We start from the raw sequence: 20,298 nt of genomic DNA on the forward strand, positions 1-20,298 counted from the left end.
CTATATGTCAAATGGTTTGGCTTTAGTAACAACTTCAATTCATAGGTTAATAAGGAAGATGTACTTTTAAAATTGTGTTTTTTATTCTCGAACCTCTACCTCTCCTTTCTTCTATGACATTAGACAAGATTAAACTTGCAAGACAACATTATTACTACTAGTTAATTTAGGATATGCTGTAGGGAAGGATTGTTAATAAAAAATAAACAACACCTGCAATATGTTTCACAAATCGTATTTATGTTAAAATATATACATTTTTCTTTCTTCAAGTAAATCTGTACTCTCCTTTCTTACATATATTCTTTCTACTGTCTTCGCAGTTTAATGCCACCACCCAGTAACAGTTATCCTTTCATTTCACCGGCAACGGCAAGTGCTGCTATCTTCTCAGCAACTGTAGCATTAGGTGACGACACACGCTGCAAATCTTTACGATATAGATTTTCATCAGCAACACGTCTTAGTTCAGGATTGTTTGGACGATAAACAATGTAATGCTCTTTGCAGGCAGCATCTAACATATTAATACCAGGATCACACGAGCCAAGCGGACGTCAAGTCGAGTTCCAGGGCCACAGTACTGGTAACTAGAAAGATGAAGCTCAAAAAGAAGGAAGAAGATCAGTCATCATATTGATGAGTCCATGCCCAGCATGCTTATTCACCTTTCTCCCAGCACGTTTCTTACAGCTTGCTTACTCTTTTCGCAGCCATTATAAGTGTTTATAAGCGATCACAACTCGTTAGTTTTAGGTCCGTGATACAGTTTGTTGAGTTAACACGTATATCACTATCTCACTGAATTTCTCCTAGCTAAACTCACTTGTTCATGATGATAACTGCAAGTTTGAAGCTCCGACAAAACAAGATCTTGAGCCCACTCACGAGGCACCTTATCCCAGATGTTTACAGCATTCGCAGCTACATTGACAAAAGATGTCTTTGGTAATGCATTCAACTCTTCATCAGTAAAAGTGTTTAGTTTCTTTTTGCAAGCATAAAACGTTACGATTGCCTTTTCAACTGCGTTACACTTGGTATGAGATAGAAATGACGTGATGTCTTTACTCTACAAATGTGTCTTTCATACTGACGTCATTTCGACACTGCAATTTAGATATGTTATTCACCTCCCGGCATGCACTGCGACACAACCAATCAAACAGCATGGACACATGGCGTAAAGACTGTTTATTTTTATCTCCACTATGCTCCTTGTGAAGAGTTTTAAATTATGGACATCCTAATTCATGCATGTCGATAATTTCACATGTTGATGGTAGATACTCACCCAACCATTCCTTCTTTTCACAACCCTTTAAAAACAAGATCTGCTCTTGATAAATGTATGTTAATGATCGCAGCCAGAAAGCGATAAGGTATTCTTTTTCCTTCCCACTGCAGACCTGTTTTTCTCTCCATTGTGTCTGCTCTTTATCTTCATCTGCTTGCAAACAGCAAGGGAAAGGTGGGCTGAATACTAAACTGACGAGTTTTGGCGCCCACAACACAGTGCAATCCAACACAGCAACCTCTTTGAACACAAATTTGTTGTCGTTCACTTCAAAGCCTTGTACATAAACTATTAAAGTTCTTGTTATGATGAAATAAATCGCTCTACTCTCTATCACAGTATCTCAGAGACTAAAGAAAAACTCACACTTATACCAAAAATAAAGGCTTGAGTTTACTAGAGTGAATTTGATAACGAACAAGTCTAAACATGCATAGCCATGTCGATGTAATAGCTCATTGTTATAACAGAATGACCTTAGTATGGCACGTGCTCATTCCCCGTCGGAGACAACTCTGGCACAGGAGGGCAATTAAGTAGAGGTATGATGAGCAGCAGGGAGGGCATCTGAATGTAAAACTGGACCAAATTAGGAGGAGGGAAGTGCATCTGACCGTAAAACTGAGCTAGATCAGGTGGAGGACACTACTAGGATGAGGAGGAGGAGGAGGGAAGGCATCTAGCCGTAAAACTAGGCCAGATGAGGAGGTAAGGGCATCTGACTGTTAAACTGGGCCAAATGAGAGGGAGGGCTTCTGACCGTAAAACTGGGCCATGTCGGAAGCGGACACTCTTAGGATGATGTGGAGGAGGAAGGAAGGGCATCTGACCCTAAAACTGTGCCAGATAAGGAGGAAGGAAGGGCATCTGGCCGTAAACTGGGCCAGATGAGGAGGAGGGAAGGGTATCTGAGAGTAAAACAGAGCCAGATCAGGAGGAGTAACCTACTACGAAAATGACAAATCATACCATATAGTCGAGCATCTCGTCTTCTTACTCCCATGTCTGTCCGGCTCCATAGCTAAATGGTTAGCGTGCTGGCCTTTGGTCACAGGAGTCTCGGACTCGATTCCCGCCAGGGTCGGGAATTTTAACCATCATTGGTTAATTTCGCTGGTACGGGGGCTGGGTATATGTGTCGTCTTCATCATCATTTCATCCTCATCATGACACGCAGGTCGCCTACGGGAACCAAGTCAAAAGACCTGCATCTGGCGAGCCGAACATCTCCTCGGACATTCCCGGCACTAAAAGCCATACGCCATTTCATTATTTGTTATTCTCAAGTCTTCCCACCCTAAAGTTTGCAACAAGACAATGCAAATTCATAATAATTTTTATCATCGTTATCATTTTTGTAAATCGATTCAGCGGTTAAATTTTAGCCTACAATTTGATTTCATTTAAATCTTTTACCTTTAGGGTCCGATGACCTGGACTATTGCTAGGCCGAGCTCAATAGTTACTATCCTACAATCACTATACCACTATTCGTAATAGGGTAGGTAATAGGGAGGTACATTCAGGGAAACGGGGTGGCCTAGGGAGCGGTGATAAGGGAACAGGGAACTGGAAATCAAGTTGGGATGACATAAAATTGTTAGTGTTGAACTGTAGAAGTATTGTAAGGAAAGGAGTAGAATTAAGTAATTTAATAGATATATATTTACCAGATATTGTAACAGAAGTTGAATCATGGCTGAGAAATGATATAATGGATGCAGAAATTTTCTCACGGCACTGGAGTGTGTATCGTAGAGATAGGATAGGAAGGGTGGGAGGGGGAGTGTTCATTCTGGTGAAATAAGAATTTGTAAGCTACGAAAAAGATAAAGATGAGACACATGGAATTCTAGGTGTAAGGCTCATTTCTAAAGATAATAGGCAACTTGATATATTTGGAGTGTACAGATCGGGAAAGGGTAGCACTGACGCGGATTCGGAATTATTTGATAGGATAGTCAGCTATGTGGGAAACGACATGGAAAGAAATGTGATTGTAGCGGGAGATCTGAATTTGCCAGATATCAATTGGGAAGGAAATGCGAACGACAGGAAGCATGGCCAATAAATGGCAAATAAGTTAATATGGGAAGGACAGCTGATTCAGAAAGTGATGGAACCAACCAGAGGGAAAAATATCCTGGATGTCGTGCTGATAAAACCAGGTGAGCTCTGTAGGGAAAATGAAGTAATAGATGTTATTAGTGATCATGAAGCTGTTTTTGTCGTAGTTCAAAATAAATGTCATAGAAAGTAAGGTCTTAAAAGTAGGACTGTTAGGCAGTACCATATGGCTGATAAAGCAGGCATGAGGCAGTTTCTAAAAAGTAACTATGATCGGTGGAAAACGGTAAATAAAAATGTAAACAGACTCTGGGATGGGTTTAAAGAAATTGTTGAGGAATGCGAAAACAGGTTTGTACCATTAAGGGTGGTAAGGAATGGTAAAGACCCACCTTATTATAATAGAGAAATAAAGAGACTAAGAAGGAGGTGCAGACTGGAAAGAAATAGAGTTAGAAATGGCTGTGGAAGTAAGGAGAAATTGAAGGAACTTACTAGAAAATTGAATCTAGCAAAGAAGGCAGCTAAGGATAACATGATGGCAAGCATAATTGGCAGTCATACGAATTTTAGTGAAAAATGGAAGGGTATGTATAGGTATTTTAAGGCAGAAACAGGTTCCAAGAAGGACATTCCAGGAATAATTCATGAACAAGGGGAGTGTGTATGTGAGGATCTTCAAAAGGCAGAAGTATTCAGTCAGCAGTATGTAAAGATTGTTGGTTACAAGGATAATGCCGAGATAGAGGAGGAGACTAAAGCCAAAGAAGTAATAAATTTTACATATGAAAAAATGACATTTACAATAATATACAAAAGTTGAAAACTAGAAAAGCGGCTGGAATTGATTAGATTTCTGGGGATATACTAAAGACAATGGGTTGGGATATAGTACCATACCTGAATTACTTATTTGATTATTTTTTGGTCGGAGGAGCTATACCAGATGAATGGAGAGTTGCTATAGTAGCCCCTGTGTATAAAGGAAAGGGTGATAGACATAAAGCTGAAAATTACAGGCCAGTAAGTTTGACATGCATTGTATGTAAGCTTTGGGAAGGCATTATTTCTGATTATATTAGACATGTTTGTGAAATTAATAACTGGTTCGATAGTAGGCAATTCGGTTTTAGGAAAGGTTATTCCACTGAAGCTCAACTTGTAGGATTCCAGCAAGATATAGCAGATATCTTGGATTCTGGAGGTCAAATGGACTGTATCGCGATTGACCTGTCTAAAGCATTTGATGGGGTGGATCATGGGAGACTACTGGCAAAAATGAGTGCAATTGGACTAGACAAAAGAGTGACTGAATGGGTTGCTATATTTCTAGAAAATAGATCTCAGAGAGTTAGAGTAGGTGAAGCTTTGTCTGACCCTGTAATAGTTGAGAGGGGAGTTCCTCAGGGCAGTGTTATCGGACCTTTATGTTTTCTTATATATATAAATGATATGAGTAAAGGAGTGGAATCGGAGGTAAGGCTTTTTGCGGATGATGTTATTCTCTATAGAGTGATAAATAAGTTACAAGATTGTGAGCAACTGCAACGTGACCTCGAAAATGTTGTGAGATGTACAGCAGGCAATAGTCGGTTGTGAGTTTCACAAATAGGAAAGGTCCTCTCAGTTTTAATTACTGCGTTGATGGGGTGAAAGTTCCTTTTGGGGATCATTGTAAGTATCTGGGTGTTAATATACGGAAAGATCTTCATTGGGGTAATCACATAAATGGGATTGTAAATAAATGGTACAGATCTCTGCACATGGTTATGAGTGTTTAGGGGTTGTAGTAAGGATGTAGAGGAGAGTGCATATAAGTCTCTGGTAAGACCCCAACTAGTGTATGGTTCCAGTGTATGGGACCCTCACCAGGATTACCTGATTCAAGAACTGGAAAAAATCCAAAGAAAAGCAGCTCGATTTGTTCTGGGTGATTTCCGACAAAAGAGTAGCGTTACAAAAATGTTGCAATGTTTGGGTTGGGAAGAATTGAGAGAAAGAAGAAGAGCTGCTCGACTAAGTGGTATGTTCCGAGCTGTCAGCGGAGAGATGGCGTGGAATGACATTAGTAGACGAATAAGTTTGAATGGCGTTTATAAAAGTAGGAAATATCACAATATGAAGATATAAAGTTGGAATTCAAGAGGACAAACTGGGGCAAATATTCATTTATAGGAAGGGGAGTTAGGGATTGGAATAACTTACCAAGGGAGATGTTCAATAAATTTCCAATTTCTTCGAAATCATTTAGGAAAAGGCTAGGAAAGCAACAGATAGGGAATCTGCCACCTGGGCGACTGCCCTAAATGCAGATCAGTATTGATTGATTGATTGATTGATAGCGAACTTTGATGACACAGCCTACGTATTTAAACAAGTAAAATACGTAAACCTTTAAATTTAACAAGGGTGGGGTGCTAAAGCCCCACTTATCACCTCCCCGGATCTACCTCTGTATAGATTCCCAGTCCATTCAGATTTAGAAATAATATTGACCTTAAAAGTTACCCAAGGACAGGTGGATTCTAAATATGAAACTTGGCTGAAATATATCCAGTAGTTTTTCAGTTATATGAACTCAGAAAAACAGGCGCCAAAGCTAAAAAATGTGTTGATGACCTTCATTACATTTGAAACAGATAACTAGAAGAAAATTTCTCCAAAACAACCAATGTACAGGCACTGTCGTTAAAATTGTATTTACATAAATAAGCCAATGCAAATTAGATCACCGAGCTCGATATCTGCAGTCGCTTAAGTGCGGCCAGTATCCAGTATTCGGGAGATAGTAGGTTCGAACCCCACTGTCGGCAGCCCTGAAAATGGTTTTCCATGGTGTCCCATTTTCACACCAGGCAAATGCTGGGGCTGTACCTTAATTAATGCCACGGCCGCTTCTTTCCCACTCCTAGCCCTTCCCTGTCCCATCGTCGCCATAAGACCTATCTGTGTCGGTGCGACGTAAAGCAACTAGCAAATTAGATCCACTGACTTTTTAAAATTCATAATAATTGTTGTTATCATTTTATAGGGGCTGCCTGGCCGAGGCGGAAAAGGCGTGCTCGGTTCGCCCGGAAGGACGTGGGTACGAATCCCCGTCAGGAAGTCGTAAAATTTAAGAAACGAGATTTCCACTTTCAGAAGTGCATATGGCCCTGAGGTTCACTCAGCCTACACCAAAAATGAGTACCAGGTTAATTCCTGGGGGCAAAGGCGGACGAGCGTAGACCTAACCACTCTACCCCATTACGTGCCGCGGTTAACAATGGTGGAAGTCTTTACCTCCACTCCTCCAAGGCCTTCATGGCCTGTACGGAGGTGTCTTTGTCTTTTTTATTATCATTTTATAAATCTAGTCTGCGGTTAAATTTTAGCCTACAGTTTGATTTCATTTAAATCGTTTACCCTTAGGGTCCGATGACCTAGTTGTTCGACAACCCCAGTGGCATATATATCTTCAAACAGAAGTATGAAAAAGGTATCTACAGTATTTTTTGAAAGTGGAGAAAATACGATGATCAAATTTTATGTAGCAATATTTCCTTTTATTATATGTCTTGCGTGTAGGCATATACAGAGTGTCCCACTCAACTCTGCGACCCCAAATATCTCCGAAATGATACAAAATATGAAATTTCCAATTGGCCAGGAACGTACCCATGTTAAGGCTCACACAATGAGAAGGCACGCACAATCCACAAAGGCAAACAAATAACACCTCCAACACCAAGTTGCGCTTTTATAAATGGAACATGTATGTTTATTCTAGCAAAATAACAACTAGAGCTACAACTAGTGATAACACACTTGGTTCCGATTTTCTAAACACATTTACTAGTGGCCTATAGTCCTCAGAAACTTCATTGTTGTACAGTACACCTGGCATGGAAAATGCACCCACAAATCACTAGTAGCGTCTTGTCCGATGAACCAGTGTCACTTCAACAGATGTTTGAAGTGCCCTCCGTTTGCATCAATACACTTTTGGAATCTGGTAACAAGGGAGTGTTGCACGGATTGCGGTGTTTCTACAGATATCGCCGCACACGCCGCAGTAATACGATTTTGCATATCCTCTACTGTCGTTGGCTGTTCTTGATACACTCTATCTTTCACTGTGCCCCAGAGAATGAAGTCTAATGGCGTCAAGTCTGGAGACCAAGGTGGCCATCGCATAGGACCTTCCCGTCCTATCCACCTATTTGAAAACGTCGCATCCACAACGTCTCTGGAAACTCGTGCAGAATATGTGGGACATCCATCATGCTGGAACCACACTGATAGACGCGTTTCCAATCCCACATCCTCCATGAGGAGGGGTAGAGTGTGTTACAGAAATTATGAATATCGCTGTCCGTTTAATGTTCCCTGATAAAAATAGGGACCTAAAATAAAGTTACCAATGATACCGCATCAAACAATGATGCCCCACTGTCGTTGATGAGCAACTTGGCGAATCCAGTGGGGATTTGCTTGGACCAGTAGTGCTTGTTCCGCAGATTCCGTAAACAGCGTATTACGTAGGAATGCTGGATTACCTTGCAACTGCTGAAGTGCAGACAGACAGAATACAATGCGGGATTCAAAGTCCGTCCCGTACAGTTCCTGGCGCAGTGAGATATGGAACGGATGAAACCGATGCCTGTGCAAAATTCTGCTCACGTTACTGTAGCTTATTCCAGAACCTTGCGCAATCTGTCGGACACTCCCCTGAGGATTGTGCGCTACAGCAGCCAGAACAGCAATTTCGTTTCCATTGCTAGTCGCTGTCTTTGTACGTTATCACTTTGTGGGAGCCCAGCTTCCAGTTCCGCTGAGTTTCGTGCAGATGTTGGCAATGGTACGAGGCGAAGGACACCGTCGATCTGGATAGCGTTCAGCGTACAATGCCACAGCTGCGGTTGCAGTTCTGTGACATTGGCCGTAAATCAAAATAATACTCAGGTATTCTTCGTTACTGAAGGCTGGCATATAGACTAAATGGCGGCAATTGTTACACGCCACACGAAAACACGGTTTAATGTGTCAATATGGAAAACAATATCCGAAACGTACGTGAATTACGATACAGCATGACAGCAGACCAGATCAGGAGACACTAGTACACTGTAGCTAGAACGTGCGAGCTGATATCGGTTTGTTTACAGCAGGCTACAGATCAGTGCAAGCAACCCCTGCTCTGAGCACAGAGGTACATGCATTATATTACGTCAGAAACGGTGGCGCCTTTGTCATCCTCTAACAGCCACGTATTTCAGAACGTATGCGATTTAGAAACGTGAAACCAAGTGTGTTATCACCAACTGCAGCTCTAGATTTCATTTTGCTAGAACAAGCATACCTGCCCCATTTAAATAAAACGCAACTTTGCGTTGGAAGTGCTACTTGTTCACCTTTATGGATTGTGCACACCTTCTCATTTTGTGAGCCCCTGACATGGGTACGTTCCTGGCCAATTGGAATTTTCATATTTTGTTTCATTTCGGAGATATTTGTGGTCGCAGAGTTGGGTGGGACACTCTGTATATTTCTACGTTTGAGCATCTCATGCTCTGACATTTTGTTAAAATACGCCGGGCTGAGTAGCTGGCCTTCTTAGCTCAAGCTGACAGGTTCAATCCCGGCTCAGTCCAGTGGTACCTGAAGGTGCTCAAATACGCCAGCATCATGCCAGTAGATTTACTGGTACTAGAAAGTGCTCCTGTGGGACAAAATTGTGGCACCTTGGTGCCTCCGAAAACTGCAAGTTAGTGGGACGGAAAACAAACATTATTATTATTATTATTATTATTATTATTATTATTATTATTATTATTATTATTATTATTGTTGTTGTTGTTGTTGTTGTTGTTGTCGTTGTAGTAGTAGTAGTAGTAGTAGTAGTAGTAGTAGTAGTAGTAGTAGTAGTAGTAACATTTGAGTGTCCGAGAGATCGCCAAGGAAATATTCCTTTGGGAGTAACTGTTCAGTCTTACTGAGGTTAAGCCCAGAACCGTGAACCCAGCATAAACATAGACTCTCTATTCAATTGGGGTATTGCTGTTTCATCTTAACCATCACTCATTTACGTTTCATTTCCTTACTTCGTTTCATTTTCCAGGTTGATGCTTATGGAGAAAACTCAAGGTCAATACAACAACTTGTACGTGACCAGAAGGGACTTGTCGTAGACCTGAAACATGGGGCAACCTACTGTCAGGGAACGGAGACCCAACATTTGATTGTGAACGCTGCCGGTAAGTTTTAAGAATGTTGATATACGGTACAACATTATTCATCTAAAATGTTATATTTTTTTGTTGTTGTTGCTAGTTGCTTTACGTCGCACCGACACAGATAGGTTTTATGGCAACGATGGGATAGGAAAGGTCTAGGAATGGGAAGGAAGCGGCCGTGGCCTTAATTAAGGTATAGCCGCAGAATTTGCCTGGTGCGAAAATGAGAAACCACGGAAAACCATCTTCAGGGCTGCCGACAGTGGGGCTCGAACCCACTATCTCCCGATTACTGGATACTGGCCGCACTTAAGCGACTGTAGCTATCGAGCTCGGTTTATACCAAAATAAATAATCCACTGAATTGATACTCAGTTTTCATATTCTTAAATGGCATTAAGCGGCTTGTAAAACTTTGTGCTACGTTTTTCTGAAGAATTATTAATAACAGAAATATCAACACAATGTTTTGAAATAGAAATGTATTAATTTCTACCCCTTATAGAAAAGTTAAAACTGTTACGAATTCAGACAGGTCATTAATTCATGCATCGAACAATTTAATTTCGAGTCTGAGAGCTGGCACTGATCTTGCCACACCAGACCAAACAGTTTTGGTTACAAAGGAACACAACCAAAGTTTTAATGTTTATGTGCCGGCACATAGACTACTCCTGTACTAACGTGTCTACTCAAGGCTTAACATCTCCATCCGATGAACAAGTAAAACGGCGTTATATGCCATCACTCCAAATGAACATAGAGGAGAGAATTGTGGCGTTTGGGTACGTTGGATATGTTAATATTTTATGTCCGACAATAATACGTATGTCCTAAGTGATAGAATAATCACAACACGAGCGAAAATAATTAAAGTTGTCCACAGCGCTTTGGTTATGAAACAGTATTATCGACCGATATCTGAGCAACTTAGTGCCTGAGCAAACAGGGTACCATATGACTGGAGGGAATATGACAAACTGCAGAAAGACATATTTCGAATACTGAACCCTCAATCTCGTTAGTTATCTTGCTATTTGCTTTACGTCGCACCGACACAGATATGTCTTACGGCGATGATGGGATAGGAAAGGCCTAGGAATTGAAAGGAAGCGGCCGTGGCCTTAATTAAGGTACAGCCCTGGCATTTGCCTGGTGTGAATATGGGAAACCACGGAAAACCAGCTTCAGGGCTGCCGACAGTGGGGCTCGAACCCACTATCTCCCGATTACTGGATACTGGCCGCACTTAAGCGACTGCAGCTATCGAGCTCGGTTCGTTACTTACCAACAATACGGAAACTAATACATTAGGAATAACAAATTTAATAAGCAGAGTCAGTGGAGCGTTGCCAGACGGACCAAGAGGGTAGTCCATGGTAAGTACAGGATAAGAAAAAACAGGGAGAAAGAGGGAAACATCAGGCAAAACTTTCAAAAAAAAAAAAAAAAAAAAAAAGGAATCAATTTGAGAAAATTATATTTTACCGTAGATTTCCAACAAGAATACGCGATGTACAATAAGCGAGATATTAAAATGCAATTTCCACAAGTTCGGAACAGGCAAAACCAAATATATTAAATGAGATTAAATAGATCTTGACTAGATATTTGCAAGTGACACCAATGAGTCTCACCTATAATTCATGATCAATACACAATTGCTATGTTTGATAAGTAAAGTCACAAACCTTAAGAAAAAAAGGAGTGATAATACAACTTGTATGTATGTGTATGTTCAGTCGTCAGCCCTAAGGCTGGTTGGATCCTCAACAGCTCCGCCATCAGCTGTCATACATTGCCTAGGCATCACTGAAGAGGCGTGCTAGGGAAATGAGGACTCAGGTAGTTTCCCGTTGCTTTCCTCGCCGAGCCAGAAGTTGCTATTACATATCAGTCTGCCAAGCCCACTGAAATGCATGCATCAACCGACCCTATGAGCAACATTTTCACACCGTTCATAGCAGGGACTGGCTGCATAAGGAATGGCATTACTAGCATCACTCATACCTCAGTCACTTTCATATTGTTAAAGCCAAGGATAAGACTGAGACAGGCCAATGGAAGTAACAAAATTGCTCTAGGCTATACCAGAAGACATAGTGATGAGAACTCTAGATGAGTAGGCCTACAGGAAATATGGAGGGAGGGGTTTAAGGGAGCAGTTTTGCAGGTTGAGGAAAGAATTTAAGAAAATGCTAGTAGAGAAAAAAGCATGGCAAAAAGTCCAAACACCGAGCTCGATAGCTGCAGACGCTTAAGTGCGGCCAGTATCCAGTATTCGAGAGATAGTGGGTTCGAACCCCACTGTCGGCAGCCCTGAAGATGGTTTTCCGTGGTTTCCCATTTTCACACCAGGCAAATGCTGGGGCTGTACCTTGATTAAGGCTACGGCCGCTTCCTCCCCCCCCCAGCCCTTTTCTGTCCCATCGTCGCCATAAGACCTATCTGTGTCGATGCGACATAAAGCAACTAGCAAAAAAAGGTCCAAACGGAAGTGATAAACAAGGAGTGTAAAGACAGGGGAGGAGAAAAGGTGTGGTTGAAAGTAAATCAAATTAACAGGGGTGCAAGTAGAGCTACAAAGTCAAAAATTGAGTATGGGTGAAGTATTTCCAGAAACTATTAGAAGAGAAGAAAGGGTGGTTAAGGGCAAAAGGAGAATATGAGTTTGAAAGGGGGTTAGAGATGGGTAGTCATGAGTTGGATAAAGGAATAACAGGTGATGCGTTGGTGTAAGTGATAAGTAAATAAAAGAACAGGACAGCGGGACTGAAAAATGGCATAACAAATGTTTATTGGATGTAAGTAGCAAAAACTAGTGAAATGAGGGAGACTTTAGTTACATTTCTAAACGAGGCATTCGAAGGGGCGAAATTCCCGAAAGAATGGCAGAAAGGAATCATTATGCCCTATTTAAAAAAGCAAAGGAGAGACGGCCGACCCCAGCCACTATACAAGTATAACCTTGCTGGACTCTCTGAGCAAGATATACACGGGTAATTTGGTTAATAGGCTGAGGAAGTGATATTCTAGAGTGGCTTTAGAAAAGGGAGGAGGACGACAGACAATTTAATGATTTTTATAACAATAATAGAAAAATACGTGAGAAAAGAAGGTACCAAAATTTTTATAGCAGCTATAGACTTTCAGAAGGTGTTCGATAAGTGAGCAGGGAGGCGTTTGAAAGACTGGGGAGGTAGGGGTTGAGAAGAGCGATCAAGTCTGTCGTAGCATTGGGGTAGAAGATGGGGGTGGTTACTGGATTGATTGAATGGAAATTTGGGCTGAAACATGGGTGTAAATTGTCACCAATTATATCCCTGTTGTTTATGAACGACCATGGGGAGGAAAAATGGGCGTGTCCAATTTTAGGGGTACAAGAAATTCAATGTTGATTGGTGACGTTGACAGTTTGGGGCCTGTAAAGGGGTTTGAACGAGGTTTGTAGTTTTGCGAAGAAATGGTCATTGAAGATCAACAGTAGCAAGACAAAGGTGACGCTTTGTATGAAAGGTAAAAAGAAACCCGGGAAGAAGTGGATAATAAATGAGGAGGAAATAGAGGTGGTGAATAAACTGGAGTACCTGAGGCTGATGGTAGGTAGAAATGGTAGTTGGGTTAAACAAATTAGGCGAGCCAAATGGAAAAGCCAAGCAGCACTCTCAGTAATTAGGATATTAGAAAATAAATTCCAGGGCGTAGATTATTATATATAAAGAATGGTATTTAATGCGGTGGTGAAGAGTAGAATGCTGTATGGTTCTGAAATTTGGAGGGTTGAGAAAGAGTGCGGGATATTAGAACAGATAGGGAGTAAGTTCAGGAAGATTGTTATGGAGTTGCCGTTATGCCCCGCGAGCGCAGGAGCAAGTGTTATATATAAAGATTATACCAAGATAGACATTTTGAAAAGGGTGCTTAGTTACTGGTGCAGATTGAGAAAAGGTGAAGGGGGCCTAATTCTGCAGTCGGCTTACCAGTATAAAAAAGAGCAATTATGATGATTACTGGGTAGATTTGAAAAATGCTTTAGATAGACTGGGTTTAGGGGATTATTACGATATAGAATGAGAAAGGAGGAGTGGTGTATATTGGAAACATGTGATAAAGAGGACAAGAGACGTTGCAGAACAAGAGTTCGTGGCCGAATGCAGTAAGAGAGCAACACTAAAGATATTTATGAGGTTAAGTCAGGTATTGAATATGAAAGTGGCAAATGTGGACAGGGTTGAGAGAAGAGGCTTAGTATGGTGGATATTAGGAATATATATAAATAAGGGCTGGAATAAGTTAAAGTTTGTATATTATATGGTGATGAAAGAGAGGATTTTCATTTATTGACAGTGTGCAAGGAAACGTATGAAGAGAGACGTATATTTATGACTGAACAGCAGTTGAAAATGATAGCTCAACCGTGTAATGCAGATGAAGTGGTTAGCGAAAGTAGAAGTGTGCTGGTAGTTTATTCAAGTTTTAGTAGAATTAGGAGCAGATGTACAGCTGCATTAAAAGCAAAATCTCAGGCGTGTCAATTAGAGAGAGACCATGAACTAGGTAGTGGGTGATCCTGATGTATGAAATGTGAACCAGAACACTCAACTCAGGGGGTGCAGGGTGAGGAGGACTTCCCTACCTCTGGCTAACAGTGGGAGGGGAAGGAGAGGGGGTGAGCGTATGTATTCCCGTGGAGAGATGCCTTGCCTACTCGACAGAGTATTGTGCTAGGAGTTGAATGATAAGGAAACATGTGCGGCCCACTGATCTCTATACATGGATCGCTGATGGCAGCTCTCCGCTGCAGGAGAAAGTACGCCAAGTTGAGCGCGCGGTTCGCCATGTTGGCGTACCCATCCTAGAGCTCTCCTTATGGGGAAGCAATGATAATATAGTCAATTTTAAATCGCAATTAATGGCGCGTTGGAATAATTAAAAATATAGGGACATGTTCACTCAAAGCATAAGGACATTGGGATCACTGACACGTCGTTCCGAGGTCAGTAAATCTCCGGGATAGCAATAAAAATGAGTGTATAATAACGGCCGACTAATATTAACTTAGGTGCTGAATACATGCAATTAGCGATCGGTAACACAATACGAGTGAAAATCAGTTTCTGGAAACATTGCTGTAAATTGTATACATGTATGTCACGAAATTATGCATTCTTAAAATGATGTACCTATAAACGTAGTTCACTATACAGGCCTAGATTCGACATACCATAATCGGTGTTTGATAATGAATTCCTGTTTCCTGTTTCTATGAAATAACGCGAAGTTTATCAAATTAAAATATAATTGAAGCAAATGTACATATTCATAAAACCAGCAAATATTCAAAACTTGTCAATATATCACATTACCTGCAGCTTAATTTACTATTACAGACCTCTTTAATTTAATTCAGCTACCAAAGCAATATTGATGGTCATCATCAGAAATATGTAACACCCGTTAAATGAGCCCCAAATACCACAACTAGTATAATGGGATAGCCTAAAACACCCACCACACTTTGCCTTCTCCCACCACTCCAGTGTCTGAAACCCATAATTATTACTGATGTAAATAAGGTCTAGAATTCCTCCAGACTTCATTTTCTAAGATTGTTATAAGGTCACGTCAATTATTTCATCAAAACTGTCAGTTTAATTATGACAAATAAATAAAAATATAAGTAAATCTTTACTTGCAGTTAATGTTCAGTAAAATTGAAAACAGTTGGCTATACATCACTTCTAAGGCGTGCAGTTTGTCCATTTTTATCTAAACAGTCTTTCTCAAAGTGATGGGAGCAGAGAACAGCTGTTTTAGAAGGCTCCCAAGTCTTCCGCCTGATACTCCTAATCCATGATCTTAGATGTTCGGGTTTCGAGAAAGGAAACCTCGAAAATTTGCCATTTTGCTCCCAGAATATGCGAAATAAGATACAATAACCTAAAACTCAAAACACTACCCTAGGAAGATTATTATGTACAGTATAAAACTCACCGATGAAATGCTTTCTCCTTTTGCTGATCGTTTCTGTTTGTACATCCATAAGCTGAACACTGCGGTATGTTAATACCCGGTAGGATGTTTCTTCATTCGGATTTCACATAAATACATGCACATTTAAATTTAATTTTGTAATTTACAAGCAGTGTCCGCCTCTGTGGTGTAGTGGTTAGTGTGATTAGCTGCCACCCCCAGAGGTCCGGGTTCGATTCCCGGCTCTGCCACGAAATTTGAAAAGTGGTATGAGGGTTGGAACGGGGTCCACTCATCCTCGGAAGGTTAACTGAATAGAGGGGGGTTCGATTCCCACCTCAGCCATCGTGGAAGTAGTTTTCCGTGGTTTCCCATTTCTCCTCCAGGCAAATGACGGGATGGTACCTAACTTAAGGCCAAGGCCGCTTCCTTCCCTTTTCCTTGTCTCTATCCCTTCCAAACTTCCCATCCCCAACAAAGCCCCTGTTCAGCATAGCAGGTGAAGCCGCCTGTGCGAGGTACTGGCCATACTCTCCAGTTGTATCCCCGACCGAAAGTCTGAATCTCCAGGACACTGCCCTTGAGGCGGTAGAGATGGGATCCCTCGCTGAGTCCGAGGGAAAAACCAACCCTGGAGGATAAACAGATTACGAACGAACGAATTTACAAGCATACTACAAGGCAACAAACCTAAATCCATAAAATACAATACTATTTCTTTTGAAATAACACAGCACAGAACACCCGTGGAACTACAATCAAGGGGATTGGCGTCACTGAACTAAGCATAAACAAAGTAAGCGCGCTGTTCGTGGTCTATTCAATGGGTCTACTGCACCGTGCGCTCGCTGCCATCTTACTACGCCAGTCATCTTCTATTCGGCTTACTGCTACCCAAGCCACCAGCCATCCATGTATAGAGATCAGCGGTGTGGCCACATGCCGAGTACGAAGCTTGTAGATGCAGTTAACCTTTTATTGTATGTTGTGCTATTGTTTTAGTTTTTTATTTGTATTCCTATTTTCTCTGAATAGATTAGTTAGGTTCATTACTGTACAGATCTGGAGAAAATAAAGGTTGCTATACTTGAAATAAGTTACGCTATTGTGATATGTTGCTTGGACTTAGAAAAACATCAATCATCATTTCGCTTCTTTTTTTTTTTTTTTTTTGCTAATTGCTTTACGTCGCACCGGCGCACATAGGTCTTATGGCGACGACGGGACAGGAAAGGGCTAGGAGTGTGAAGGAAGCGGCCGTGGCCTTAATTAAGGTACAGCCCCAGCATTTTCCTGGTGTGGAAATGGGAAACCACGGAAAACCATTTTCAGGGCTGCCGACAGTGGGGTTCGAACCTACTATCTCCCGAATACTGAATATTGGCCGCGCTTAAGCGACTGCAGCTATCGAGCTCGGTAATCATCATTTCAACAAGCTCTTACCAGAAAACTTAACCCAACAGAAGGTTTTAAATACTTGGACGTGAACGAACTTAATGAGAAAATTACAGTCAGTATTCGAAATGCAGCAAAGGAGATCCCATTGTAGAAAAATAATAAGAGGAGCCGGCTTTCACTTAATACCATGCAGCTCATTAAGGGCAGGAAGACAATGGGCAGGGATACAGCAGAATACAAAAATCTTAACAAGACCATTCGCAAGGAAATAAGAAAAGATCTAAGGAAATTTAATAATAACATGATCATGCAGACAATTGAAGAAAATAAAAACATGAAGATTTTAAAAAACAACATGTCTACAGGAAGACCAAAAATTACAAAACTTAAGAACCAAAATGGAGAAATAGTCACAGATAGGCAAAACATTACTGAAGTTATTAGAGATTTCTACTACAGGCTGTATACATCAACCATTAATAAATCACCCAGTGATGAACAACCTAGCCCAGAATTATACACATGAAGTAACAACGCAAGTAACTACTGCTGAGATTGAAAATTCACTTAAACAACAAAAAAAATCCCCTGGGGAGGATAATGTAACGAATGAAATGCTGAAATTAGGTGGAAGAGATCTGCTAGAAGCCGTGAGAATACTCATCAACAAGTGTATTAACTCTGGAAGAATACCAGAAAATTGGAAAAATGCTAGTGATACTTCTCTTCAAGAAAGGTGATAAGGAAAATTTAGAGAACTATCGTCCTGTGAGTTTGTTATCACACCTCTACAAGCTCCTGACTAAAATTGTACCCAACCGCCTCACAAGAGAACTGGAGTTTTATCAACCTGCCGAGCAAGCGGGTTTTCGTAAAGGTTTCTCAACTGTTGAACACACCCAGACTATTCGTCTTCTTCTTGAGAAAACCACTGAGTACAACATCAAGATTCATCGGGCCTTCATTGATTATCAAAAAGCTTCTGACTCAGTGGAGATTTGGGCAATCATGAAGGCACTTCAAAATGCCATGATAAACTCAAGGTATATAAAGCTCCTGGAAAACATTTATGATCAAGCAACAATGGTAGTCAGAGTGGACGAAGACCTCATCACCAATACAATCCCAGTTGGCAAAGGAGTTCGACAAGGTGACACAATCTCTCCAAAGCTGTTTACCCTTGCCTTGGAAGATATATTCAAAACCCTTCATTGGGATAATAAAGGAATAAAAATCAACGAGTTATATTTGAACCATCTGCGTTTTGCCGATGACATTGTGCTCATAAGTGAAAATCTAGATGAGCTAGAAAGCATGATCCAAGAATTAAAAACTGCATCTGGTAAGATTGGTCTGGAAATGAACATTAATAAAACGAAAATAATAAGCCCAGACAGTCGACCACTTAAAATGGGAAACCAATATATAGAAGCTGTCGATGAGTACATCTATCTTGGACACAAGATAAAACTTTGAAAAGACAACCAACGTGCAGAAATTCCTCGCAGAATAGGTATGAGTTGGACAGCATTCCGAAAACTAAGATTTATCCTCACCAACACGGATGTTCCATTTAACCTGAAGACCAAGGTTAATAATACGTGTGTGTTGCCAGTTACTATTTACGGTCTGGAAACGATGACTCTGACGAAGGAAAGTGCTCGCAAGCTTCAGCGAACACAACGAGCCATTGAGCGACAGATGCTAGGGATCAGCCTTAGGGATAAGATCCGTTCAGAGGACATCAGGAGCAGAACTAATGTAACAGACGTCCTAGAGAGAGTACCCAGACTAAAATGGCAATGGGTAGGACACGTAGCTCGACAAGACTACAACAGGTGGACCTCTAGGATTGTTCTTTTTTTTCTTTTTTTTCTAGTTGCTTTACGTCGCACCGACACAGATAGGTCTTATGGCGACGATGGGACAGGGAAGGACTAGGAGTGGGGAAGTAAGCGGCCGTGGCCTTAATTAAGGTACAGCCCCCGCATTTGCCTGGTGTGAAAATGGGAAACCACGGAAAACCACTTTTGGGGCTGCCGACAGTGGGGTTCGAACCTACTATCTCCCGAATACTGGATACTGGCCGCACTTAAGCGACTGCAGCTATCGAGCTCGGTCTAGGATTGTTCACTGGAGACCATGGGAACACAAGAGAGGCATTGGAAGACCCCAGAAAAGATGGCTCGACGACATAAAGCTGTTAGCTGGTTCCAAGTGGCTCAAGACCGAAGACGATGGAAGCACATAGAAGAGGCCTATATCCAGCAGTGGATTGAAATAGGCTAGAAAAGAAGAATAATAAGAAGAAGAAGATTGTGACTACAGAAAGACTGCAACAATGCTGTGAAATGGACAGAAAACAATGGTATAATAATGGTAAATGGAATGAAAAATCAGATTGTAAGTTTTACCAAGAGGTAAAGTCCTCCCCGTTTTATTTACAGCGTTGATGGGATTGCAGTATCTCCTAGGGATCACTGTAAGTGCCTCGATGTTAATACAACGGAAAGATCACCAGAACATTGCAGCAGATGTTCTGGACTTTACTGCAATTAACCCATCTTGTCAGTATAACTCGTCTGTACTATGTAGCTCCTACATTTTAAAATTACCGTAAAAGTTTCAGATTTATCCTAATGTCATATGTCAGTTGATGCGAAATTTGTAATATCTCCTTAATAAAGTTATCTTCATAATGTTGAGAGTAGTAGCCTGATTCTTATGAAAGTACATATTTCGTTCCTTTACTTATAGACCACTGAAAATGTAAACCGTTGACAAGTTATGGTTCTTTTTCTTTCTTTCTTTCTTTCTTTCTTTCTTAATCTGTTTACCCTCCAGGGTTGAGTTTTCCCTCGGACTCAGCGAGGGCTCCCACCTCTACCGCCTCAAGGGCAGTGTCCTGGAGCGTGAGACATTGGGTCGGATGATACAACTGGGGAGGATGACTAGTACGTCGCCCAGGCGACCTTACCTGCTATACTGGATAGGGGCCTTGTGTGTAGGTGTGGGGGGGGGGAAGAATGGGAAGATTGGAAGGACAGGCAAGGAAGAAGGAAGGAAACGGCCATAGCCTTAAGTTAGATACCATCCCGGCATTTGCCTGGAGGAGAAGTGGGAAAGCACGAAAAACCACTTCCAGGATGGCTGAGGCGGAAATCGAACCCACTTCTACTCATTTGACCTCCCGAGGCTGAGTGGACCCCGTTCCAGCCCTCGCACCTCTTTTCAAATTTCGTGGCAGAGCCGGGAATCGAACCCGGGGCTCCACGGGTAGCAGCTAATCACTACACGACAGAGGCGGATTACTTATGTATTTATTTATTTATTTATTTATTTATTTAT

At 41.3% G+C, this 20,298-nt stretch overlaps 1 protein-coding gene across 1 annotated transcript in view; it reads left to right on the forward strand.

Moving 5' to 3' along the window:
• Nucleotides 1–20,298, forward strand: part of LOC136874514 (hemolymph lipopolysaccharide-binding protein) — a 122,769-nt gene that overhangs the window by 86,083 nt on the left and 16,388 nt on the right. The window contains exon 3 of the mRNA XM_068227918.1: nt 9,465–9,600. Within this exon, the coding sequence (XP_068084019.1) occupies nt 9,465–9,600 (136 nt within the window). The remainder of the gene's footprint in view (nt 1–9,464; nt 9,601–20,298) is intronic.

Source organism: Anabrus simplex, chromosome 5 (genome assembly GCF_040414725.1).
Source record: "Anabrus simplex isolate iqAnaSimp1 chromosome 5, ASM4041472v1, whole genome shotgun sequence".
Classification (NCBI taxonomy): Eukaryota; Metazoa; Arthropoda; class Insecta; order Orthoptera; family Tettigoniidae; genus Anabrus; species Anabrus simplex.